Source organism: Ranitomeya variabilis, chromosome 5 (assembly GCF_051348905.1).
Source record: "Ranitomeya variabilis isolate aRanVar5 chromosome 5, aRanVar5.hap1, whole genome shotgun sequence".
Classification (NCBI taxonomy): Eukaryota; Metazoa; Chordata; class Amphibia; order Anura; family Dendrobatidae; genus Ranitomeya; species Ranitomeya variabilis.
Window position 1 is genome coordinate 77,365,695 of NC_135236.1, and position 27,389 is coordinate 77,393,083.

Consider the following 27,389-nt stretch of genomic DNA (forward strand, 5'->3'; position numbering starts at 1 on the left):
GGGCAAAGTAGGGGTTAAAATGCAAAAAGAAACAAAATCCCCAATTATTAATTTGTTATTGATACCATTTACTGTGCGGTATAAGCAATATGTTAACTTTATTGTGTAAGTTGTAATATTTGCAGGAAAACCAGTTTGATCACTTGCAAGAACAGAAGCATTGGGCGTTGAACTTCACTATGCCCGATCCTTCTTTTCCCCTGACATCATCTACTAAGATAGTCAGCGGCTTTTGGTGAAAATGGAGGGTTTGGTCAACTTTGCACTATATGGGCACCATTAGTCATCACTGTCGTTCCAATGACAGTAGCAATGCCATCAATGCTATTAAAAGTAGACATATCCTATTTCTACAGGTTGTATCAGTCCACTATGGACCAGCAAAAACAATTTTTCCAATGGTGTTTCACGTGATCAGAAGTTCCTGGCATTCACCATATTTATACAGTAAGTTTATAATTTGTTTTTGGATTACAAAGATGTCAGGAAGATCTCATGCCAATAAATATGTCAGAAAATAGGTAAACTGGATGACAGGTTCAGACCATCTCTCTCCCCTAGAGGACCAAAGGATAACAAAGGAAACCTACAACAGGGCCAAAGCTGAGACGATCATTTACTAAGGCTTTTTTATTGGTTTATTCCCTAAAAAAACAATTAAACTCTACTTTTCATTCTGTGATTACAGCAAAGACCATGGTGCGTCGAAATAAAAATGTCCTTGCTTTGTATAACCAGATGGAGGTGTCTAAATAATTTTCTTGGTGGGCACAACCACAGTACACTCTTCCTACACTGCTGGAGACTGATCTTTTCATCAATTCTAGATTATTTTGTGCTTCAATTTGGCCAACATAAGAGTTCATAAGGTTATTCTTCTCTGATATATTTTATTAATGTATTGAGATACAAGGATGGACAACAATGAGTTAAGCTGGCCATACGCTACAGATTTTGATCCCTTTGGACCATTTTCTCCCAGCCACTGGCACATTTTTATGGCTCAAATGAGCCTGATAGATGCCAACCAAAAGTAGACATCTGTTGAAAATTCGATCTGCCATGTTTTATTGGAGAAGTCATTGGAAAAGTCATTTATAATAAATCAGGGATCTGCTTTCCATGAGTGGAAGACCGGACTCAGAAATAGATCACAGCAATCAGACCTTTTGTTCCAGTTGTTGTTGACAAAAATGTCAGCCTTCGCAATCCAAGCAAGAAAGCAAGGTCCTACAAAAAACGACCCAAATGTTTTTCAAGTTGAGGTTGCATCTGGCCAATGTGGAAAGGGATGACACCCAAGCCAGAGAAAAAAAGGAAGATTGTTTTAGTAGACTGCTTTATTCTTCTCTATTAACATCCTACTACCCGAACCCAGTGTACTTGATCTACTCACCGTCTCTTAGAAAAAGTCTTTTGACTGATTATATGTTATCCCAGTTATATGCGAATATATGTTATAAATACTTTGGTCATATGGCTCGAAAATTTTCTGATGTGCACTAGACAAAAGGCAACTTTCCCTAATGAAAACTATTCTGTGTCAAGACGATGGATCATAAATTGGTGGTGTGGACTAATCGGTGTCAGAACTCTCTGTTCCATCCATATCATTGGTTATAGCGGCATCTTCCAAGGCATTTTCCATATGATGCTTGTTTTGACCTTGTTTGGAGTTTACAGATGTCTTCTCCAGAACTGACAAACGTCTCTCCTGCAAGAATAATAAAGGCAAAAATATATTTTAGCCGGGCAGCACAAATAATATTCACTGTTGTCAGAAAAGAGTAAGAACCTAAAACGTCATGCACATAATCTGCCGTGGACCCATACTTTAGTTCAAATGGGGGCATATGGCTTTTTTTTATTTGCAGACTTTATCAATTTTTTGCCATGCTATGGATTTACGCGTGGGTAGAAGAAGGTTCCTTGCCATACAATGACACATGAAGTGTCCAAAAAATTGACTTTTAGGTTATGGGTAGAAAGTGGTTGAGGAGTTTTTTAAAGTGGCTCTCCTCCCCAAAAAAGTACCTGAAAATCAATGTAAAAAGACCTGAAAGACTCTTTCTATTAATTTCAATTGTAAAACCACTTTGCTGTTCTTATGCTCAGTTACTTGGAATTTTCTTTTCTGCTTTAAAGGGTTGTCCACTACTCGGACAATCCCTTCTCAAATGCTTAAACTTTGAAAAATGCCTAGTGAAAAAAAAAAAAGAAAGTACCGGTCACCTCTTTGCAACCACTGCTCGTGGAATTTACTCTAAACGAGCCACTATTTAATTAAAAGGCTGCAAAAATACACTTCAAGAACAGAAACTCTTCTAAAATTCTTTAAAAACTCTTTAAAACCACTTTGGGAAATGAACAATTCTTCCAAAAAATCTCAAAGGAAAGTGGCTATGTGCCAATTGACTCTTTTGAGGAGTTTTTGAAGGAGAAACTAAACAGAAACTCTCCCTTAGTATCTAAGGGATACTATACTGGAGTATCTGAAGAGGAATAACCTTATGACCCAGTATCAGCACGGGTTTACTAGGGACCGTTCATGTCAGACTAATTTGATCAGCTTCTATGAAGAGGTAAGTTCCGGACTGGACCAAGGGAACCCAGTGGACGTAGTGTATATGGACTTTTCCAAAGCTTTTGATACGGTGCCACACAAAAGGTTGTTACATAAAATGAGAGTAATGGGGATAGGGGAAAATATGTGTAAGTGGGTTGAGAGCTGGCTCAGGGATAGGAAACAAAGGGTGGTTATTAATGGAGCACACTCGGACTGGGTTGCGGTTAGCAGTGGGGTACCACAGGGGTCAGTATTGGGCCCTCTTCTTTTTAACATATTAATGACCTTGTAGGGGGCATTCAGAGTAGAATTTCAATATTTGCAGATGACACTAAACTCTGCAGGGTAATCAATACAGGGGAGGACAATTTTATATTACAGGATGATTTATGTAAACTAGAAGCTTGGGCTGATAAATGGCAAATGAGCTTTAATGGGGATAAATGTAAGGTCATGCACTTGGGTAGAAGTAATAAGATGTATAACTATGTGCTTAATTCTAAAACTCTGGGCAAAACCGTCAATGAAAAAGACCTGGGTATATGGGTGGATGACAAACTCATATTCAGTGGCCAGTGTCAGGCAGCTGCTACAAAGGCAAATAAAATAATGGGATGTATTAAAAGAGGCATAGATGCTCATGAGGAGAACATAATTTTACCTCTATACAAGACACTAGTTCGACCACACTTAGAATACTGTGCACAGTTCTGGTCTCCGGTGTATAAGAAAGACATAGCTGAACTGGAGCGGGTGCAGAGAAGAGCGACCAAGGTTATTAGAGGACTGGGGGGTCTGCAATACCAAGATAGGTTATTACACTTGGGGCTATTTAGTTTGGAAAAACGAAGACTAAGGGGTGATCTTATGTTAATGTATAAATATATGAGGGGACAGTACAAAGACCTTCCTGATGATCTTTTTAATCATAGACCTTAGACAGGGACAAGGGGGCATCCTCTACGTCTGGAGGAAAAAAGGTTTAAGCATAATAACAGAGGCAGATTCTTTACTGTAAGAGCAGTGAGACTATGGAACTCTCTGCTGTATGATGTTGTAATGAGTGATTCATTAATTAAATTTAAGCGAGGACTGGATACCTTTCTGGAAAAGTATAATGTTACAGGGTATATACACTAGATTCCTTGTTAGGGTGTTGATCCAGGGAACTAGTCTGATTGCCGTATGTGGAGTCGGGAAGGAATTTTTTTTCCCCATGGTGGAGTTACTCTTTGCCACATGGGTTTTTTTTGCCTTCCTCTGGATCAACATGTTAGGGCATGTTAGGTTAGGCTATGGGTTGAACTAGATGGACTTACAGTCTTCCTTCAACCTTAATAACTATGTAACTATGTAACAAATCACCCTCAAAAATACAAAACTTCTCAAAATCTTTCTGTTCAGCTTTCAATTAAAAAAAAAAACTGGACAAAAAGACACTGTGTGCACATACCCAACCACCACCAAAAAATGAACATGTATAAAGCAATGTAAAAATGAAGTTGCTGTGCACATGTTCAGTTTTTGTAACTTCGCTTAACTACTTCAGGGTTCGGAAATGGTGATGCAGTTAAAAGAAGTAACATGTTCATTCTAGTTTTTTATGTACGAGAAAAACGGACTGGGTTTCATCAGTGATTTTCATCAGAGTGTCATAAAATCTTTATCAGATTTTGGCCCGAGTTTCATCATTTTTTTTCAGTGAAGAGAAAATAAAAGTCTTTTAAAAACCCCTTCTCATATTTAACAGTCAATGAAAAATGGACCATACATGGATGGCATTGGAGTGCTGTCCAAGTTTTTCACTGACCCATGGACTTATTTTGCCGATTTTGATCCTACCAAAATTAGACATCGCGATGATTTTACTTGGACCACTAGGTCCAAGGAAAAAAAATCTGATTTGCGAACAGCACCACACACTGTTATAGGTACGATTGTCATCTGTGAAAAACACGGATAGGACTCGTACGTGAAAAAATAAAGTGTGAATTAGTCCAAAAGTGGATGACTTGTTTAAAAAACCCAATTGTAAGCTATGTGCATATGACATCGTTTAAATTCAGGCGAACCTGACAAGTTTTTCAACCAGATGTTTTTAGGAAACTCTGGAGTGTCTTTTCGGCAATTTCCGGAGCATTTTTCCTACGGTTTTAGCCACCGGTGATTTTTTGGAGGGTTTTCCTTTGGTTTTTGTGACATCTTTTATTCTAGCTTTTTTCAATTGTTTTCCTCACTTCATTTAATAATGAAAAAAACGCTAGCGAAAATGAATGCAAAATGCTCCAAGAAATGTCCAATCGTATTTTGAGCTTTCCAATTGACTTGCATTGAAAAGTACGGAGCTTCTTCCAAGCAGAAAAATGGTCAAGTCACTTCTTTTAACTGCTTGGTACTTTTAGAGATCTCAAGAGGTTAAAAGAAGTTCACAAACCTGAAGATTTGCACATCAAGTTGCTTTTACATAGAAATGCCTGTGTCTTTGTTCTTTTGAACCTTTTTTCCACAAATTGACCACTAGCTCTCAGGTTTCCCTACAAACCTGGGTGGCTTTTCTCCATGTACACTCCTGTTTTTAATAGGTTACTTGTAGACCAAAGCTCAGGGCCACTTATGTAATATGAGCCCTCACCACTATTGAAATCTTCTCTTCATTCTTCTCCCTTTGTGTCTTCTCTTCAGCACATTCCTTCTCTAAGGCATCCATCCTGATAAAAAAAAAATATTAAAAAAAGAAAAGAATAGCAAATGAAAGTCTGGGATGGAAGATTTTATTTGTCATTATAAATAGCCGAATAAATGGTGACCCACTTGAAATGGGTCACAATGATATGAGGATCTGTCGTCTTTGACCCTCAATCTAGTCCAGAAGGAATCTATCTGCACTTTGATGACACTAAGGCCCGATTCATCAAAGAGTTTATGCAAGAAAACTGGTGTTTATTACCTGCTTTGCATTTGAGTCATCTGGTTGGCCATCTCCGCTTGTAATGCCTTGTGCGTTTCCTCTACTTTGGCCAACTGGTCCAAGGCTTCTTGCATCTTCTCCGCCATTTTGAACATCTGTTCTTCAAGATGCTTTTGTTTTTCCTGGTTTTCGGCTATTTGTCCCTTCATCTCCTGTAGGTCCAGCTCCTAATGACATCAGAAATTATTGTCACTGTACCACATATCCCAACTACACAACGTAAATTGGTAGGCCACCCTTCCTATGCTATCTGTAGTTTAATCTACGGGCCCTATTCATCATTTGCAGATTTTTTTTTAAGTCGCTCTTTTCTTTTTTCGTCTTATTATTGTCGCTGACTTTATTTTTTTGCCAAATTCATAAAAAAGGGCATTTATGGATTTTGATCAAAGCCCAAATTTGTCTTTTTTTTTCCCCTGACTTTAAGTTGTTTTGTGACCTTTTAGCAGAAAAAGCTGCATGTTATACAACATGTCTCCAAAAATATATCTATATAATCGGTCGGCATACATAAAATCAGACTGGAGTAGAGTTATGCCAAATCTTGTTTCCCTTGTTAAAAAAAAGACAAGACTTCTTGTCTAGAAAAGCCACATTGACGTGAATACCAGAAAACAAAAGCACAAAAATCAATTTGAAAAAAAGGCCAAAATTATTTAAAGAATTTTTTGCAAAATCAAAAACTTATTAATTGAGAAGTATTAAACACCCCCCAAAAATGGTAGAAAATGCAACGATGAATCAGCCCTATATCTTTGAAAGGGAAACTGTCACATGAAAAAAAGGTTTTAACCTGCAGTTATTAGATTAATCTTTAGGTTAATAGCATTGTGAAGCTGCCCGGCCATGGCAGTTAGACCTCCTCTACCAGGAGGAGTTGAACTTTACTCCTCCTGGCAGCATTTGGTTTTCATTCATGGAGGCGACACAAGCACGGGTTCAGTCATTTCTCTGTGTATAGAAAGCGGCTGCTGTAACCATGCCCCCAGAACTGACTGACAGCCGGTCCTAATGTTGAGCTGCCGTCAGTTAGTACCGGGGCGTTATTACAGCCGCCGCTCTCTATAATCAGAGTAGTGACTGAAACCTAAACACTACCAGGAGGAATAAAGTTAAGAAATAAAGGCCGCACTCACCGATCGCTTGCAGGTGACTTTATTAAACTTCCATCTTCACGGCACGGGAGGGTGTGTTACAGGATGTGTGAGAGCCGAACGACGGCCGTGGCACTGAGGGAGGTGCATGGTTTATGCACCTGTCTTAAGGCGTCACGTCCGGTCATTCAGTGAACCCGTAGAAGCACCTGGTCGGTGCGAAACGGCCGTCGTTCGGCTCTCACACATCCTGTAACACACCCCCCCGTGCCGTGAAGATGGAAGTTTAATAAAGTCACCTGCAAGCGATCGGTGAGTGCGGCCTTTATTTCTTCATTTTTGTCGTGGTGAAAGCATTTTTCTGGCCCAGTGACTGATTCCCTTTAAAATATCTACTTTTCATGTAGGTCATGTGTCATGCTGATGCAATGCACGTAGGTGCAGGCCCCACTAGATGGCAGTAGAGTGGAAGCAGGACTGCACCTATACAGAGCTGGCCTGCAGTGCAGCAGTGAGGCTACAGGTGTTAGCAGAATAGTCAAACAAGCAGGTTAAATCCTAGACTGTAGCGCAGTACCAAAGTAATAAGCAAACTCACGGTCAGAGACAAGCCAGGGAGTCAGTAACGGTCAGGAACGAATAAACCAAAAGACAAAAGCAGGTCAGGATACAAAGCCAAGTCAAAACCAGGGAGTCATCACACTAATGGGAAACACGGAGTCAAGACAGGAATGGGGGAAAACAGATACACGGGTTCAGACAGCAACGCAGCAGGACAAAGCAGAGCAATCAGAGTCAGCTACAGCAGCACTAGGCAAAAACTATAACTGACATCCCTGCAGGAAGCAGTGGAGATAAATAGCCAACCTGAACCCAGACAGAGGCTGAGAAAGGTTAACTCTTGACATGACCAGACAGGGAAAAAGGGAAAACAGGACTCAAAACCTGGTCTGGATCATGACATCATGTAAGAGATTGTCAGCTTTTCTGCTCTTCTTTGTCTTTACACTAGAGCTAATGGTGGACTTTGTCAGGTTTGGAGAACATTACCAATGACCACAGCTCTCTGGTGTGAAGATCTCTCCAAAGAAATCTCCCTAATCAATCTTAGAAAAATATTTAGAATTGAGAGTCCTCAATTACTCAATTACTTTGAATTTGACAATAAGTTTTATCTACATGACACTGGCACAGCAATGGGAAGTAAAATGGCCCCACAGTATGCAAATCTTTTCATGGCCAAGCTTGAAAGCGACTTTTTGTCCTCATGTCCCATCAGGCCTCTGGCCTACTACCGCTACATTGATGATATTTTAATCATCTGGACGGAGGCTGAGCCACTGCTAAAGACGTTCCATGAACAGTTTAATCAATTTCATCCTACTATCAACTTAACACTCAACTACTCCTGCACTGAAATTAACTTTTTGGACACCATCATTAAGCTGCAGAACAATGAAATAGAAACGTCCCTGTATCAGAAGCCAATCGACTGCCCAACATACCTTAAATGGGACAGTTTCCATCCAAAACACATAAAAACACGGTACCAAGCTATATATCTTTCCTGTAATCAATCTTAAACACCTAAACTTTAAACTTTTAGGTTGTAATAGTTTTTGACTAAGTACGTCTTGGATAGACGTAAGCCGGCCATACAGATTAGATCAGATAATTATCTAATATGTAGGGTGACCTCCACTGAGACTCTTGTCAGAAGGAACAAGGATTGGTCTTGTTGATTTTTCAACATGTCAAATCCTTCTTTCTATTGGGTGATAAGCAACTGTTAGATATTGTTTTAGCCAATCACCTTTTTTTAATAAGGAAAAACATGCATGTTCAGCCTGTCCAACATGTGCTTACTTATGGTCAGGGAGGAAGAGCTGATGGCCGTCCAGCAATCTAAACTTCATGCATGAAGACGAAGAATGGACAATCTTGTGACTATCTTAGCTTAAAGGGTGTATGGTTAGGATTCTATTTTTTTATTTGTTATCTAGTAAAAAAAATATACCTTCTGTTCGTAAAATGATTGTAACAACCCTGCCGGCATCACTGCATGGCCTTCCATCCCCCACCTGCTTGATACCTCTCCATTCACTCCCTCCTAGACCCTTCACAGTCCGGCTTCCGCCCCCTACACTCGACAGAAACTGCATTCATCAAAGTGACCAATGACCTGACAGCAAAATGTAACGGTGACCACTCTCTGCTCATTCTTCTCGACCTTTCTGCAGCTTTTGACACTGTTGACCACCGTCTCCTACTCTAGGCTCCAGTCACTAGGCATTAAGGACACTGCTCTCTCCTGGTTCTCCTCCTATCTTTCTGACCGCTCCTTCAGTGTTCTGTTCTCTGGCTCCACTTCATGTACTCTTCCTCTCACTGTCGGGGTACCCCAGGGCTCAGTCCTTGGCCCCCTTCTCTTCTCCCTCTACACGGCCCCAATTGGACATACCATCAGCAGATTTGGCTTTCAGTACCATCTTTATGCCGATGACACAACTATATACGTCATCCCCTGACCTTACTCCCGCTGTACTACAGAACACCACTGACTGTCCGCAGTCTCCAACATCATGTCCGCTCTCTATCTGAAACTCAACCTCTCCAAAACTGAACTTCTTCTGCTCCCACCATCTACTAACCTCCCTAAACCTGACGTTTCCCTCTCCGTGGGTGGCACCATAATAACACCCCGCGCTGTCTGGGTGTTATGTGTGACTCCGATCTCTCCTTCACATCCCATATACAATCTCTTGCCCGCTCATGCCACTTACACCTAAAGAACATCTCTAGAATCCACCCTTTTCTCACTTTAGAAACAACAAAAACCCTCACTGTCGCCCTGATCCACTCCCGCCTGGACTACTGCAACTCTCTATTAATTGGCCTCCCCCTCACGCGACTTTCCCCTCTCCAGTCTATCCTTAATGCAGCAGCCAGGGTCGTCTATCTAGCTAATCGTTACTCAAATGCGTCCGCTCTTCGCCAGTCATTACACTGGCTGCCCATTCATTACAGGATACAATTCAAAGTACTTGTTCTCACCCTTCCTCATTTATGTCTATCGGCGTAACCGACCTCTGCGCTCTGCAAATTACTTTCGACTAACCTCTGCACTAATCCGTACCTCCCACTCCCGACTCCAAGACTTCTCCCGTGCTGCAATCCTCTGGAATGCTCTACCCCAAGAAATTAGGACCATCCACAATTTGCATAGTTTTAGGCGGTCCCTCAAAACACATTTGTTCAGAGCGGCCTATCATGTTCCCTAATCAGTTATTTTGTTTGTGTGTGTAGCCCATTCACTACTTCCATCTATCCCCCAATCCCTGAAGATGGCTGGACCATCATTGTAAATACATCATTGTAAATACACCCCTGTACTTTGTATCTCCCTCATCTCATTGTAGATTGTAAGCTCTCACGAGCAGGGTCGTCTTGTGTTGCTTTAATTATTGTATTGTTAACATTGTTACTTATGACTGTTGTGTTTGAAGCTGTTAAACTGTAAAGCGCTACGGAATATGTTGGCGCTATATAAATAAAGATTATTATTATTATTATTATACATCCATTCACTCAACCTGTGCCATTTTGTGAGATCTGTCTGCTGCCGGCTCCATGCCGTGTGCTTCATGGCCGCTTGCTCTGTGTACACTTTGTCTGTGTGAATAGGGTGGCGGCGCCAGCAACTCCTCTTTCTTATTCTGTCTGTGTGCACCTCCCTAAGGTGTCTCTGGCCAATAGCCGTGAGGCCTCTGATTCTTAAGGTGTCCTCACCCATTGGAGGACACCTGAGCAAACTTACTTCCTCAGTCAGTACTTTGCTGCTGAGGTGTCTGGTTCTGTCTCTGTGTCCGCCACCCAGTGGGGCATAGTACCCTGGTCTGTGTTCGCCACCCAGTGGGACGTCGTACCCTGGTCTGCGTTCTGTGTCCGCCATCCAGTGGAGCGTCGTACCCTGGTCTGAATCTGTGTTCCGTTACTTCTGTGTCTGACTCTGACACTTGCATTCCGCAGGCCTGTATCCGTGTCCAGTTCGAGTATCTGTGTCTGTTCCTGTCTGAACTCTGGTCTATTTCCGTTCCTGTTGTCTCCTTGCTTGTTAACCATTTCCACTCTGCTGTGTGTACCTCTGCCTTATCTCTCTGCTCTGTTTGCCACTACCAGTGGCTCAGCATCCCTCTGCTCTGCTCTTGGCTCTGCCCTCTGTGTCCTGCTCTGGTCTTGGCTCTGCACTCTGTGTTCCGCTCTGCTCTTGGCTCTGCACTCTGTGTCCTGCTCTGCTCTTCGCTCTGCACTTTGTGTCCTGCTCTGCTCTTGGCTCTGCACTCTGCTCTGCTCTTGGCTCTGCACTGTGTCCTGCTTTGCTCTGCTCTCGGCTCTGCACTCTGTGTCTAGCTTTGCTCTACACTCAGCTCTGCATTCTGTGGCTTTGCTTGCTTTTCACTCTGTGGCCTTGCTCTGCACACTGCGGCTCCGCTCAGCTATCGCTCTGCGGTAATGCTCCTTGCGGTTCTTCCTAGCTCCGTCTTCTCCTCTGCTCTCTGCCCCGCCTCCCGCTGTTGGCTCCGCCTCCTGCATTCTTGTACTTTACTCCGCTTCCCACTCTTGGCTCCGCCTCCTGCGTTTCTGTTCTTGGCTCTTGCCCTTGGCTCCTCCTCCTGTGCTCCTGCTTTGCTTCTGCTCTTGCGGTCTTTCCCTTCCTCCGTTCCTCCTGTTGGAACAGGTCCCTACCTGTTCCTAAGTACTTGCTGTGCCTGCCTGTATACCGGTCCTGCCAGTGTTCCAGTTCAGTCCTCCTGTCCTGCCTGAGTGCCAGCCGTGCCCGCATGTCTGCCAGAGTGCCAGCTGTGCCCGCCTGCCTGTGTCCCCGTCAAGCCAGTCCGCCCGTTAAGGCCTCTGCCGTACCTGTCTGTCAGCCCGTGTCTCTGCCGTGCCCGCTTGCCTGCCTGTGTCTCCGTCAAGCCAGTCCGCCCGTCAGGGCCTCTGCCGTATCTGTCCGTCAGTCAGTGTCACGGCCGTGACTGCCTGTCTGTGTCCTGTTCCCCGCTGGGATCAGCATCCACAGCCAGACACCACCCTGGAGTGGTACCTGGTAGCTACCTGCCGCACAAGTCTGACCTCACCATCAGAGGCTCCAGCGAACACCTAGGAAGCTACTTAGTTAAACCCCTTCCAGGGAAGTCTGGTCTGTGGTAAAACAACCAAAAACAATATTATAGGGGTATATTCAATATGACAACCAAAAAAAACGCAATACCCTAAAAAATAACTTTTAATAAATAATGTTAAAATCTGATAGATAATTAAACAAATAATGACCACCAACACCATAAAAACCCTGGGTCTCTACGGGGTAGATAAAGCAGCCGAGATATAACAGGAACTCTTTTGATAAAGAGAATATTTATTCCTGACTAGGTCCCTAATGTTAGCCCTAATACAGCTCACACCTTCCTAACAGCGGGGGTTGGCACCCTAAAATTCGATATGGCGCCCCCGCTCAGCGTCGGCTATCCCTTCTTGCCCTATTCGGGCCCTAACAACTACCCACGCCCAAGACCCAAACACCATACATACAAAATAAACCTAGGTCACACTAATGTGAAACAAATAAAACCAATGCAGCATAAGTGATCTTACTGCACCACATATATTAAATCTACAAAAATGCTGCACATAAGTATGTACCCTATGGATTGAATCTATACGTTTAGAGGCCAAAACATCTGACCTACTAAAAAAAGGGGGCAGAGGAGCGTGGATCTCCTAAAGTGCTAGTGTGCATCCAGCATAAACCCGCTGATTACCATATACAATAAATACGCTATGACCTAGTCATGACCATAGCTGACATAGATTGAGATTTCACAATGGATTAAAGCATTCCTAGTTATCAATGACCAAGAGGGTAATATTATTTAAAGGGTACAGAGGAGCATAGGTCTCCCGCATTTAGTAGTCCGAGACCATCATGATATAAAGTGCTCTTGTGCATATAGCATTAGACCGCTGCCATTCGTTAACATATACAGAAGATTCACTGTGACCTAATGGTAACCATAGCAGACATAAATACAGGCTTCTTTTTTCTAGATATCGATAATCATCATATTGTACACATTTCTATCAACACCTGTTGGAAAGATCACATAGTGTATATCATGTCTGTATATCAATGTAACAAACATACACAGAAGCCCATACAGATAGAGCCATGTCACTAGTTTCTCATGGCACCCGAGCTGCACATTTCGCATATTGTTGTCATACACAGTCTGCTATGGTTAAGATAGACTTATCTGAGTAAATGTGACGTAATATCTGGTAGCATCTGCCACCAAAGTAATAATGACTACTTGTCTTCACATCTGTTGGTATGAAGGGTTGATAGCCAGAGAGAAGCTTCTAAAAAACAATACTTTAGCTGCTTCTTCAAAGATTACCTGGTCCTCTTCAACTTGTTGCTTTTGCTTTACAAAGTGCAGGTCCTCATTCCTGCACCATGGTACAGTTGACTTCCGTCTGGGCAGAGTGGATGACTGCCTCGTTCGTGTTGGATTCTGTATAGTAAAAAAATGAAAATGTTCATGTTTGGAACAGGTAATACCAATCTCTTAAGCAATTTATTCCTTTACAGTGACATTTTTTACAGCACACTAGAATATACAATGACAATAAATATGTTGGGGTATTTTGTAGCAGTTCTCTTCCTGATTGTTCAAAAAAATAAATGTTTCATTGTGGTGTCCTGCTATGTGCAAAATTACCCAGATATCAGAAAATGGGCTTGTATTAACTGTTCACATTTGCCAGATTTCACAATACAAACAGTAGGCATCATTAAATAGATCTCCTAAACCTGATGAGATAGTTGTACTTACTATTAAAATCTATGCCAGTATGGTTGTATAATCCTATAAATGATAGCGAGTGAGAGCGCTCATGAGTCCCAGTGTATTCAGTCTCTGTCCACCCAGTCTGACTCAGAGCTGCAAACTGTACTGAGCAGTATGAGATCTCAGCAGGGAGGAGAAACACTGAAGAGATGTCAATCAGGTTAGGTGGGTGGAGATTTAGCAACAACAGCAGGGGGGGGGGGACACTGAGCCACTACCAATCGGGCTAGGTGGGTGGAGATTTAATGCAATTTATTTATTTTTTTAAAGGATTATACAGCCATTCTGACATGGATTTTCACAATAAATACTTAAGTCTCATTAGGTCAAAGAGATCTACTTAATAATGTAAGCAGCTTCTATTGTAAAATCCATCATTTTTATAGATATCACTTGTCCCCATGTTATTCAATGGGGCTGTGCACATGTCCGATCGGACCGAGTGGTTCATGGAAAAAAAATTGCAGCATGCATGTTTTGCCTTGGATATTTGGATTACTTGGACATACAAGTCTATGGGAAAAATTGGACCTTCCTCGGATGACATTCGAGTGTGGTCCAATTTTCATGGCCAGACTGAATGGAGCAGATGGAGAAACTTTTTTTGTTATTCTCACCATCCGAGAAAATCGGATCACACTCTGATAGCACTCTGATCAGAGTTCGATTAGCATAATCGAACTGATTTTCCCGGATGAGAGAAAAACGGTCTTGTCACCCTAGTCTAAGGTAGGGTTGTTTGCATGTGGTATGACCATTCCTCATGTGGGGAGAAGGACACCATGAGAAGATACCACACATGGCATCATCCATCATAAGGCCAGCCCTTCATACTTGGCCACCCCCAACATTGACCTTCTCTACAAAGTCTTGTCAATTTAATAAAAAATATTTTTCACATACAGAACATATAAGGTCAAGAACGCAAATTAAATTTGAATATTTTTGACATGAGTCACATTCATACCATTACACCTTCACTTTCCCCTTCTTCTTTCTCAGCCACAGAAGATACATCATTTCTTTTCCTACGTTCTCGACCAGGCCTGGTTTGGGCTGGAACACTCTGTGTTCTCGTCACATGACGCCGACTCTTTTTCTCCCGCTCTTCTATCCTTGTAGATGGAACAAGTCTTTCCTTAATGAGGCTGCTCAGTGACTGGCTCTTTTTCACAAGTGGACGGAGATTTCTTATATCCTTCGGGAACACGTATTCGGGTTCTTCTCTTTCATCCTGGCTGTAGAAACAATGACACTGGGAGATTTTTGCACAATACAAGTACTGTTAATTATTAGAGGCACATATCTATGTTAGACGGCTCTCCTTCCTGCAGAAAACTAAGCATGCATGCCTAAAAGATTCAGTTGTTCATGTTTATGTAGTTATGTTAGTAAAAAACTCTTTTGGGTGATCGATCGACTAATTGATCGATAATCAAAATCTTTCTATACTGGTAAAAATGTCAAACACGCCAGCAAAAGCATGAAAAAATTAACAGCAATATGCAAACAAAATTATTAAAAAAAACTAATATTTGGTACTCCTGAGGAAGCTGCCACAGGCAGTGATACACATGGGGATATCAGTCTCACTAATCTGTCCTTCCATTCTCTTTCCCTTTTATAGTATATTTTTTTTATACATTGACTAATATATTTGATATCACATTATAATGTTCTGATGTTATTGGACTTTACTACATACATGCATCCACTTTGCTGTTTATGGGATTTTTACTTGATGATTGATTGGATCTATTTTGCTAATTTTATTTTGCCTATATTGTTTCGCCTCTATGTGAGTTTTGGCATTTATTAGGTCATGTGAACACTGACGCACCTGCGTAGGAGCTTGAGGAAAACAGTGATGGTCATTTTCCTGAAGCAGTTTCGCCATTGTTCTTGTGGCGGCTCTGACACTGGCATCTTTTACTCTGTATTTTCAAGTATAGAGAGTGAGCTGCTTCCTAGCAGAAGAATGATCATTTTACTTCTTTTAACTGCTTCAGTGTTTCTAAACCCTGAAGCGGTAAAAAGACATGACATAAGAAGGAACATGCGCACAGCAACGTTATTTTGACATTGCGGTGCACTATGTTTATTTTATGGGGCACCTTTGCGGCGCTTTTTCAGGCAGATTCCAAGTGTAATAGGTATGGAAAGCACGCTGTGTGTACAAAGCCTTACTGGTTTTTGTTGCTCTGATCACTCTTTTAGCCATTCATGGAGGGTACCCTATTATAGTTCAGTGCTTCTATTCAACCATGTCTTTTTTTAGTTATTGTTTTTAAGTGCTTTTACCTTACTTCCGTGAGCTGTTTTTCTTATTTTGGTTAAATAATGTTTAAAATACAATAAAAATAGCATACTAACATTGGGAAAGAGTGCAGAAGGAGATATTTGTGAGGCTTTGATGACCCTATGTGTTTCGCTGACTGTGGCTGCTTCTTCAGGGGTGCCAGATATTAGGAAGTTTTACACATTCTTTACATTTTTTGTCAATAATCTTTTTTTGCTTTTTTGGTGTGGATACTGTTTGTGTGTTTACTGTTTTATTTATGTATGTTTAGTTTTACACACATAATTGTTGCTGAGTTCATCACAATCTTCTGATTGCTGAAATCCAACAGGTTCAATCTATTGTTTCCCTGACATATGCTGTAGGGGAAGAATTGTGAGGTCCCCACAAACATGAAACTTGCAATTAGTGCTTTGTTTTCATTTTTTCTCCATTGCATTTCTAGGCAGGACATGACAGTCATAAAGCAGGACATTGACCTTTATGAGTCTTGATATTCATGATGCAAAATACAGATCAATGTTATACTAGGAAAATGTCCTAAGGATCTCCAAAAAATAAAGACACCTACTTTCTATAGAAGCCTATCATTTTGCTGAGGGCCAACAGTTAAGGAAAAAAAGGCGCTTTAAAACCCCTGGTGCAAATCGTGTTGGACTACGTTGGTGTTATTTTTGCTGGGCATTAATGGCAATACTGGTAAACCCACTGCGGCAATGTTACCTCTGATCCTGGGTAATACATTCAGGGACAGGCAAACCCTCAGCCAAGGCTTTCAGAATTGTGGGCAATGGCTCCAGATCATCTTTAGTTTGCTATGAAAACAAAGAAACGCATATTAAAACCAATGTAGTCAACATTTCCTCTAAAAAAAAGGTAGTGAGGTGATCACTAAAAATGGTGACTTCTAGAAGGGTGGTCTTCTCAGAGATAATGGCCGAAATATATTGTATAGAAGGGATTTCTTCATCTGTCATGGAAAAATGTGATATCGATGACTGTAGTATGGGAAGCTGAGGGTTATCTGCCTTGGGAGAGTAGTTTTGACCAGTCAGGGCCTTCGTCAAGCCAATGTCAACGTGAAGGAAGGAGGCCCTTCATTTCTTTGGTTAACGCAGTATTTCAGCAGAACGGGGATACAAAAAGGCACAGAGCTTTTACCACTACCGCTACGGTGCTCTACACAGCTCCAGCCTCAAGATGGAAACCTGATGGGGAAGTCCAACTTCATCATCCAAAGACATTGAAAAGAGGAACTGGAACATATTTTATCAGCTTGATTATTAGCCCTGGTGGTCTGAATGAGGCCTTAGTTGTGTTTAGTCATAGGAGTTACCAGTCAGGTGTCAACCCATTGGTCTGATGGCAAGTCCATTTAGTTCTGTACCTGTCTGCAACCCTTGATTTCTTTTTTTTGTGGCAATTCTAATTTTAGTCCAGCAGCAATACTTATGTGGAGTTATTTCCTCCTATAATGCTACATTTTAGTTCTATTTTATTTGCACTATATGGCAGTGGTATCTAGCTCGTTTGCATTATATCAGCACTGATATACATAGCAGGACCACATTTGCACTATTTTAATTGGTTTTAATAAGCACCTGATGGACGCCGGCAAAGATCCCGTACAACATGTAATGAAGAGAAGAAAGTTCATAGGCCAGATCTACACTGCCCTCATAACTGTTCACTGCGACCTCGCTGTCGGGATCTGTTACTGTTTGCAGGAAGACAGACATCTCATCCCAATGCTGCTCCAGGAAGCCGTTCATAAACGACATGTAGTCCTCCTTCTCTCCAAACCTGCAGAGAACAGAATCAAGGGTTACAGATGGATGGATTCACAACATGATTATTATTAACAAGTGAGACATATTTTAGATCAGCTATCATTTAATGCTCCACATAAAGTATGTCCATGTACAGTATATTCAGAATTCACAATATCACGTCAGAACATTGATATAAAGTCTACGGCGGAGATAAAGGTCATGTCTCGATCCCACTCCTCAGTGTGTCTGGCATGCAGAAAATGACGGCTCAACCATCCAATCTGGTGCAGGCGCCTGCTGAAGCTGTCAGTAGTTTGACAGCTCAGTTGTCCAATATGAGACTCGGAGGTACTGAGCTCTCTTCAGTTGTTCCCTGTTCCAGGTGATTGCCCAGAGACGTAGCTTTAGCTAAGTGTGCTTGTTTTTCTCATTGCCTAGTATTAGACCAGGAGGATAGCGGATAAGAGCAAAGGGGTTAAACAGACGGAGGGTCAGAACGAGGTCCAAGGTCAGGCAGAGAAAGATCATTAAGCAAAACACTAGGCACAGAGAAAACCAACCACACTTAGCTGAAGCTACGTCTGGCAGAGGTCTGAGACTGACAGCCTTGCTAAGTAGCTGTGCAACCACCTGGGACAGGGAAAAACTGAAGACAGCCCAGCACCTCCCAGTCTCGGATTGGATGGCCGAGCTGTCAATCAAAGTACTGACAGCTTCAGTATACCCCTGCACCCGATTGGATAGCTGAGCTGTCAGTAACTGCATCCCAGACACACTGAGCGGTGGATTCGTGACACACCACCTCCATGATTTTCTTTTTTGACATTACTCTGTAGATTAAAGGAACCCTCCATAAAAATTGATGAATTCAGGGGAATATTTGAATGGCTTTAGTAAAGTCCATCCTCATGGTGTAAATAAGATGACCATTCTTGTCTAGTTGGAGGAGGGGATGACCAATCACTGACAGATTTACTATAATTTCTGCTAAAAATTAATGTAAAATTTAGTGCTAATCTACTTTTGCTCAGCGGGTATGAATGTCAAATTATGTGTCACATAGACACATTAGAGGTTTCCTAAAGAAGCACTCCATCTCCTCCCATCAAAATTTTTATCCTCTTAGTATATTGCAGTCCTCATATTACATAGCACTGTGTACATACAATTGCTAATTTTGGCTTTCTACCCAGCTAATTTTTCTCTTTTCCATTAGGTTTATGACAACACGTTATTAAAAACTGACTAGCTGAATCCTTCTAAGCTCTATGTAGAATCAGGAGGTCAATTTTCCTTGCATGAGTCATGAGTCACTGGAAAAGTCCTTGGCAGGGGGAAGAGAGAGCAGCTGGGTCAGGAGTTGAAGAGGGAGATGATAAATGCAGGAACAAGAGACTTCTTGCTTATACATAGAGCCGAGAAAAGAAAAGAATTACCCGGGTAGAAAGGCAAAATAAGCAATTATAAGTACACAGTGCTATATAATATGATGATTGCAATGTATTTAGGAGGATAAAAACTTTAATTGATTGTAATTCTTTAATACGTTTGGCACATCTTTCTCTACTACACATCAGTTTTAGGCCTCATTTAGGCGTCTGTTTTTCGCATATGAGTGCTATCTGTGGTTTTCACCAATAGCACACGTACCTATGATAGACTATGGGCTGTGCACATGTTCAAATTTTCCTCGGACCAAGAGGTCTGCGGAAATTCGAGGAAGCGTGTCCAATTTTGATCCAATGGCTGAGTCAAAATTGACAGTGCAAGTCTATGAATCTGTAATAAAATCAGACTGCACTCAGATGCCATGAGGGTGTAGTCCGATTTCATGGATAGTTATTAAGAAGTAGGTTGGTAACCTTTTTTTTTTTTTCCTCCACATATGAGAACAACTGGTTACATGCGGACCTCACTGATCAAAGTCTGATCAAAATAATCGTCTATTTTTCTTGTACGTGAGAAAAACAGATTTCTGAATGAGGCCTTAGACTCGTGTTTGTGGTATAAGAGCAGCACTAGGTCCACATGGTTTTTCAGCCTTTGGTGGTAACCAAGAATGTTCCCATTCCATAACAGCAAGTAAAGATAGTGAAAATGGTGAAGAATTAAAGAGTTGTTCCCAATAAAGTAAGTTATCCCCTTTGCATAAGGTCCCGTCTTGAAAGGAGTGGAAGCATGCATGCTCGACCTTCACTCCATTAATTTCCTGTGGGCCTACTGGAAATATAGGGCTCTGCCAAGTTCGTTTCCCGGGTTCCAGAGCAATGATCTTGGGTTCACTAGAGGGTTCTAACGTATGGACCCCAGTGATCAGTAAGTTGTCCCATATCCGTGAGGTAGGGGATAACTTACTATTTTCGATACAACCCTTTAAATCTTGAAATACAATAGAAAATTGGACAACTATTCATCATATAGAAGTCAAGCTTTAATTACAGGTCTGAACATTCCCTTCAAACTCCCTTAACCATCTTTTTATGCAATCTGAAAAAGTTTGCAATTTGAGGAATGTGTGCTTCCTTAAAAGACTTCTCATGAAGTCAACCCCCTTATTTTATATTGTCTCATTTGGGCATATGGATTTCATTGAAGGAATCGCAAAGTAAGAGCAGCTTTTGCTTTTAGACAAATCCACCCCATCCACACATTATATGGTCAGCCATCCATTTCCCCTGCATTGGCTTTCTAAATGTCCTCACTGAAATAAATCTAATTGATTAAACATCACATTAAAAATATCAAGGTCACGTTGGATGATCACCGAGTGAAATTAGCCAGGTTTTGTAGAACTTTAGCAACCAGGGTCAAAGTGCGAGCAGAAAGAGGATGAGGATGTTCGGGTGAGAGCTGAAATAGTCCTGGGGACAGAATAGCCGGGCACAGGAAACGCAAGAACAGGCAGGCGCTGACTAATCGGGAACCCAATTCTGGCTTTCCTCGTAGGATGACTTTTTCTTGCCAGGTAGAGAACACCGCCAAGAGTTCTTGAGGAAAATACCTGCACACAACAAGCATAGGGCCTGTCATCCAAAGAAACATGTAAAAATATATAATATATAACCAATATACTTCAAGAAGACCTCCATTTTTCAGACATTTCCCTGGTCTCTGGTGGCTCCAGTGATAACGTGGCTTGTTGAAACCACTAAGGTCTCAGCCACGTCATGTTGAGACACTATCAATAGAACCTTTAAACGGAGGCCCGCGCAGACCAAGACCAGACTATAATATAGGCTGTAACTCAGGATAAGTAATGGAATGTACTCAACCTATGTAGATTTAATATAGAGATATATATTGGTATACATAGGCTTTATCGATATAATGGTTTTATGAAGTGACACATTACATTTGTGACTGCATAATGTTCTCGATGGCTTCTTCACAGCTCCTCCATAAATGTCCTCGGTTCTCACGGAGTTCTTCTGGTGAACATCGCTGTGGGTCAATCTCATGACTTTCAGTTGAGGCGTAAATGTCAGCGATAAAGGGACCTAGAGATAACATAAGGGTTTCACATATTCAGGGTTGTCCACAATCTATTTGCCTGAAATTCTTGACATTATCTGTGATATTATTATTTGGAGTTTAGCAATTGTTGATCAAAGGTTAATATTATATTATTTCTACATATGTGGCCTCAGAAGGGTTGAAAAATATTAGAAAAAGAGCCTTTTCTTAAGCCATAAATAGTGCCCCATTTGTCCAAAGGTATGGAACATTTCAAGGTCACATTGGAACATCCCCGAGTGAAGAGTGAAATTAGCCAGGTTCTGTAACATTTTGGCCTCCAGGGTCAACCTGTTACTCAGTCTGTCATGTCACAGAGCCTATCTTGGCTCAGGTGTCAAACCTTGTTTTTTTCCCCATTGTTGGAAACCTTTGAGCTAGTCCACATCAGGTTATTGCGGTAACCCGGTAACACCTCTGACACCATTACTGAAGGCCTTTTAAGACCAGCTCAGGCAGTCATGTGCTGACTGAGTATTCCGGAAGCATAGCTTTCAGCTGTCATGTGAATTACAGGAGTTTGCTTCATCATCCATTTCACTCAGCTATTTAATCATCTTTCCAGCAAACTCCTGCCTACTATTCATTAATCTGCAACTAATTCCTACATCACTCCTGTGAATTCTGGTACTATTATACTCTCAACTCTGCTGCCGACTTATCCTGTTGTGATCCTTAGTGGTTGAGGATCACAAATTACTCCAGCTAAGTAACAAACATAGGACAAGCTCTAGGGAGGTGGCAAACTGGACTGACCGCAAATCTGAACCTATCCAAACACACTAGAAGTAGCCGGTGAACGTGCCTAAAAATCCTAGACGTCTCGAGCCAGCCTGAGGAACTAACTACCCCTAGAGAGAAAGAAAGACCTCTCTTGCCTCCAGAGAAATAATCCCCAAAGATATAGAAGCCCCCAACAGATAATAACGGTGAGGTAAGAGGAAGGCACATACACAGGGGTGAAAGCAGATTCAGCAAATGAGGCCCACTAATACTAGATAGCAGAAAATAGAAAAGGGAATCTATGCGGTCAGTAAAAAACCCTTACAAAATATCCACACTGAGATTTCAAGAACCCCCACACCAACTCACGGTGTGGGGGGAGAAACTCAGTCCCCTAGAGGAACCAGCAAGCGAGGAAATCACATTTTAGCGAGCTGGACTAAAAACATAATGAACACTGATAATCAAAAAATGATCAAACAAAAACTTAGCTTGTCTTGGAGAGACTGGGAGCAAGGTAGACACAAGGAATCTGAAGAGCACTGAATACATTGATAGCAGGCAAGGAACTGAGTCTCCAGGTGAGCTAAATAGGAAACCAACCAAGGATAACGAACCAGCTGATGCAGCCAACCTGCAGAAAGACAACACTACACAGTACCGCTTGTGACCACTAGAGGGAGCCCAAAAATAGAATTCACAACAGTACCCCCCCCTTGAGGAGGGGTCACCGAACCCTCATCAAGACCCCCAGGGCGATCAGGATGAGCCGCGTGGAAGGCACGAACCAAATCGGCCGCATGAACATCAGAGGCGACAACCCAGGAATTATCCTCCTGACCATAGCCCTTCCACTTAACCAAATACTGAAGCCTCCGTCTAGAGATACGAGAATCCAAAATCTTCTCCACCACGTACTCCAATTCGCCCTCGACCAGCACCGGAGCAGGAGGCTCAACAGAAGGAACCACAGGTACCACATACCTCCGCAACAAAGACCTATGGAACACATTATGAATGGCGAACGATGCTGGGAGATCCAAACGAAAAGACACCGGGTTAAGGATTTCCAAGATCTTATAAGGACCGATGAAGTGAGGCTTGAATTTAGGAGAGGAGACCTTCATAGGAACATATCGAGAAGACAGCCACACCAAATCCCCAACACAAAGTCGGGGACCCACACCGCGGCGGCGGTTGGCAAAGCGCTGAGCCTTCTGTGACAACCTCAAATTGTCCATCACATGGTTCCAAATCTGCTGCAACCTATCCACCACAGAATCCACCCCAGGACAGTCAGAAGGCTCAACCTGACCCAAGGAAAAACGAGGATGTAAACCAGAATTGCAGAAAAAAGGCGAAACCAAAGTAGCAGAACTAGCCCGATTATTAAGGGCAAACTCGGCCAATGGCAAAAAAGTCACCCAATCATCCTGATCAGCAGAAACAAAACATCTCAAATAAGTTTCCAACGTCTGATTAGTTCGCTCGGTTTGGCCATTAGTCTGAGGATGGAAGGCCGACGAAAAAGACAAATCAATGCCCATCTTAGCACAAAAAGTCCGCCAAAACCTGGACACAAACTGGGATCCTCTATCAGACACAATATTTTCAGGAACGCCGTGCAAGCGAACCACATTCTGAAAAAATAGAGGAACCAAATCGGAGGAAGAAGGCAACTTAGGCAAGGGCACCAAATGGACCATCTTGGAAAAACGATCACACACCACCCAGATGACAGACATTTTCTGAGATACTGGAAGATCAGAAATAAAATCCATGGAAATGTGCATCCAAGGCCTTTTCGGAACAGGCAAAGGCAAAAGCAAACCGCTGGCACGAGAACAGCAAGGCTTAGCCCGAGCACAAATCCCACAAGACTGCACAAAGGAACGCACATCTCGCGACAAGGAAGGCCACCAGAAGGACCTAGCCACCAAATCTCTGGTACCAAAAATCCCAGGATGACCCGCCAACACCGAAGAATGAACCTCGGAAATAACTCTGCTGGTCCATCTATCCGGGACAAACAGTCTCTCTGGTGGACAACGGTCAGGTCTATCCGCCTGAAATTTCTGCAGCACTCGTCGCAAATCTGGGGAAATGGCAGACAAAATCACTCCCTCTCTGAGAATACCAGCCGGCTCAGAAACTCCCGGAGAGTCAGGCACAAAACTCCTAGAAAGTGCATCAGCTTTCACGTTCTTCGAACCAGGCAGGTATGAGACCACGAAGTTGAAACGGGAGAAAAACAACGACCAACGAGCCTGTCTAGGATTCAGGCGCTTGGCAGATTCAAGGTAAATCAGATTTTTGTGATCAGTCAAGACCACCACACGATGCTTAGCTCCTTCGAGCCAATGTCGCCACTCCTCAAATGCCCACTTCATAGCCAACAATTCCCGATTACCAACATCATAATTCCGCTCGGCAGGCGAAAACTTTCTTGAAAAGAAAGCACATGGCTTCATCACAGAGCCATCAGAGCTTCTCTGCGACAAAACAGCCCCTGCTCCAATCTCAGAAGCATCAACCTCGACCGGGAAGGGGAGAGAGACATCTGGCTGACATAAGACTGGAGCTGAAGAAAACCGGTGCTTCAGCTCCCGAAAGACCTCCACGGCCGCAGGAGACCAATTAGTCACATCAGAACCCTTGGTCAAATCCGTCAAAGGTTTAACCACGCTAGAAAAATTAGCGATGAAACGACGGTAAAAATTAGCAAAACCCAAGAACTTCTGAAGACTCTTAACAGACGTGGGCTGAGTCCAGTCATGAATAGCCTGGACCTTGACTGGGTCCATCTCCACAGTAGAAGGAGAAAAAATAAAACCCAAAAATGAGACCTTCTGTACTCCGAAGAGGCATTTTGAGCCCTTCACAAATAAAGCATTAGCACGCAGGACCTGAAACACCATCCTGACCTGCTTCACATGGGACTCCCAATCATCAAAAAAGACCAAAATGTCATCCAGATAAACAATCATAAATGTATCCAGATATTCTCGGAAGATGTCATGCATGAATGACTGAAACACAGAAGGAGCATTAGAGAGTCCAAAAGGCATCACTAAGTACTCAAAATGGCCTTCGGGCGTATTAAATGCTGTTTTCCATTCATCTCCCTGCTTAATGCGCACAAGGTTATACGCACCACGGAGATCTATCTTGGTGAACCAACTGGCACCCTTAATCCGAGCAAACAAATCAGACAATAGTGGCAAAGGATACTGAAATTTGACTGTGATTTTATTCAGAAGACGATAATCTATACAAGGTCTCAAAGAACCGTCCTTCTTGGCCACAAAAAAAAATCCTGCACCAAGAGGGGAAGAGGATGGGCGAATATGTCCCTTCTCCAAAGACTCCTTTATATAACTCCGCATCGCGGCATGCTCTGGTATAGACAAATTAAAAAGTCTTCCCTTAGGGAATTTACTACCAGGAATTAAATTTAAAGCACAGTCACAATCCCTATGAGGAGGCAGGGCACAGGACCTGGGCTCATCAAATACATCCTGGTAGTCAGACAAAAACTCAGGAACCTCAGAAGGAGTGGAAGAAGCAATAGACACCAACGGAGTATCGCCATGAATTCTCTGACAACCCCAACTTGACACAGACATAGCTTTCCAATCTAAAACTGGATTATGAGCTTGCAGCCATGGCAGACCCAAAACGACAACATCATGCAAATTATGCAGAACAAGAAAGCGAATCACCTCCTGATGTACGGGAGTCATGCACATGGTCATTTGCGTCCAATACTGAGGCTTATTCTCAGCCAATGGCGTAGCATCAATTCCCCTCAGAGGAATAGGAAATTCCAAAGGCTCCAGGACAAAACCACAGTGCCTGGCAAACGACAAATCCATCAGATTCAGGGCAGCACCCGAATCCACAAAAGCCATAACCGGGTAGGACGATAAAGAACAAATCAAAGTAACAGACAAAATACATTTAGGCTGTATAGTACCAATGGTGACAGGTTTAGCAATTTTTTTTAAGCGTTTAGAGCATGCTGAGATAACATGAGTAGAATCACCACAGTAAAAGCACAACCCATTTTGACGTCTATGACTTTGACGCTCAATTCTGGTCAGAGTTCGGTCACATTGCATAGACTCAGGTCTCTGTTCAGAAAATACCGCCAAAGGATGAGCAGATTTGCGCTCCCGCAAACGCCGATCAACCTGAATGGCTAAAGCCATAGAATCACTCAGACTTGCAGGGGTGGGAAACCCCACCATAACATTCTTAACGGCCTCAGAAAGACCTTCTCTGAAATTTGCAGCCAGGGCACACTCATTCCATTGAGTAAGCACCGACCATTTCCGAAATTTTTGACAATACACCTCTGCTTCATCCTGACCCTGAGAGATAGCCAGCAACGCTTTTTCTGCCTGATTCTCAAGATTAGGCTCCTCATAAAGCAGTCCAAGAGCCAGAAAAAATGCATCTACATTAAGCAATGCAGGATCTCCTGGCGCCAGAGAGAAAGCCCAATCTTGAGGGTCGCCACGCAACAAGGAGATAACAATTTTAACTTGCTGAGCGGAATCACCAAAGGAACGAGGTCTCAGAGATAGAAATAACTTACAATTATTCTTAAAATTTAGAAACCTAGATCTATCTCCAGAAAACAACTCAGGAATGGGTATCTTTGGTTCTGACATAGGGCTATGAATAACAAAATCCTGAATACTTTGCACCCGTGCAGTAAGATGATCCACACTAGAAGTCAGAGTCTGAACATTCATGTCTGCAGCTGAGCTCAAAACCACCCAGAGTTCAAGGGGATGAAAAAAGCTAAACAGACTGCAGCAAAGGAAAAGCGGGAGGAAAAAAAAAAAATGTACTCAGGTCTTCTTTTTTATCCCACTTCTGCGATGCATTAAACACTTTTTGGCCTGCTATACTGTTGTGATCCTTAGTGGTTGAGGATCACAAATTACTCCAGCTAAGTAACAAACATAGGACAAGCTCTAGGGAGGTGGCAAACTGGACTGACCGCAAATCTGAACCTATCCAAACACACTAGAAGTAGCTGGTGAACGTGCCTAAAAATCCTAGACGTCTCGAGCCAGCCTGAGGAACTAACTACCCCTAGAGAGAAAGCAAGACCTCTCTTGCCTCCAGAGAAATAATCCCCAAAGATATAGAAGCCCCCAACAGATAATAACGGTGAGGTAAGAGGAAGGCACATACACAGGGGTGAAAGCAGATTCAGCAAATGAGGCCCACTAATACTAGATAGCAGAAAATAGAAAAGGGAATCTATGCGGTCAGTAAAAAACCCTTACAAAATATCCACACTGAGATTTCAAGAACCCCCACACCAACTCACGGTGTGGGGGGAGAAACTCAGTCCCCTAGAGGAACCAGCAAGCGAGGAAATCACATTTTAGCGAGCTGGACTAAAAACATAATGAACACTGATAATCAAAAAATGATCAAACAAAAACTTAGCTTGTCTTGGAGAGACTGGGAGCAAGGTAGACACAAGGAATCTGAAGAGCACTGAATACATTGATAGCAGGCAA

General features: G+C 42.4%; 1 protein-coding gene across 1 annotated transcript in view; it reads right to left on the reverse strand.

Moving 5' to 3' along the window:
* Window positions 1-618: 618 nt before the first annotated feature.
* RASAL3 (RAS protein activator like 3) overlaps window positions 619-27,389 on the reverse strand; it is a 60,070-nt gene continuing 33,299 nt past the window's right edge. Inside the window, exons 10-18 of the mRNA XM_077262330.1 lie at window positions 20,963-21,107; window positions 20,375-20,611; window positions 17,440-17,641; window positions 16,562-16,653; window positions 14,507-14,777; window positions 13,087-13,203; window positions 5,514-5,701; window positions 5,199-5,274; window positions 619-1,714 (exon numbers count right to left, since the gene is read on the reverse strand). Coding sequence (XP_077118445.1) covers window positions 1,577-1,714; window positions 5,199-5,274; window positions 5,514-5,701; window positions 13,087-13,203; window positions 14,507-14,777; window positions 16,562-16,653; window positions 17,440-17,641; window positions 20,375-20,611; window positions 20,963-21,107 — 1,466 coding nt within the window. The 3' untranslated portion in view covers window positions 619-1,576. The remainder of the gene's footprint in view (window positions 1,715-5,198; window positions 5,275-5,513; window positions 5,702-13,086; window positions 13,204-14,506; window positions 14,778-16,561; window positions 16,654-17,439; window positions 17,642-20,374; window positions 20,612-20,962; window positions 21,108-27,389) is intronic.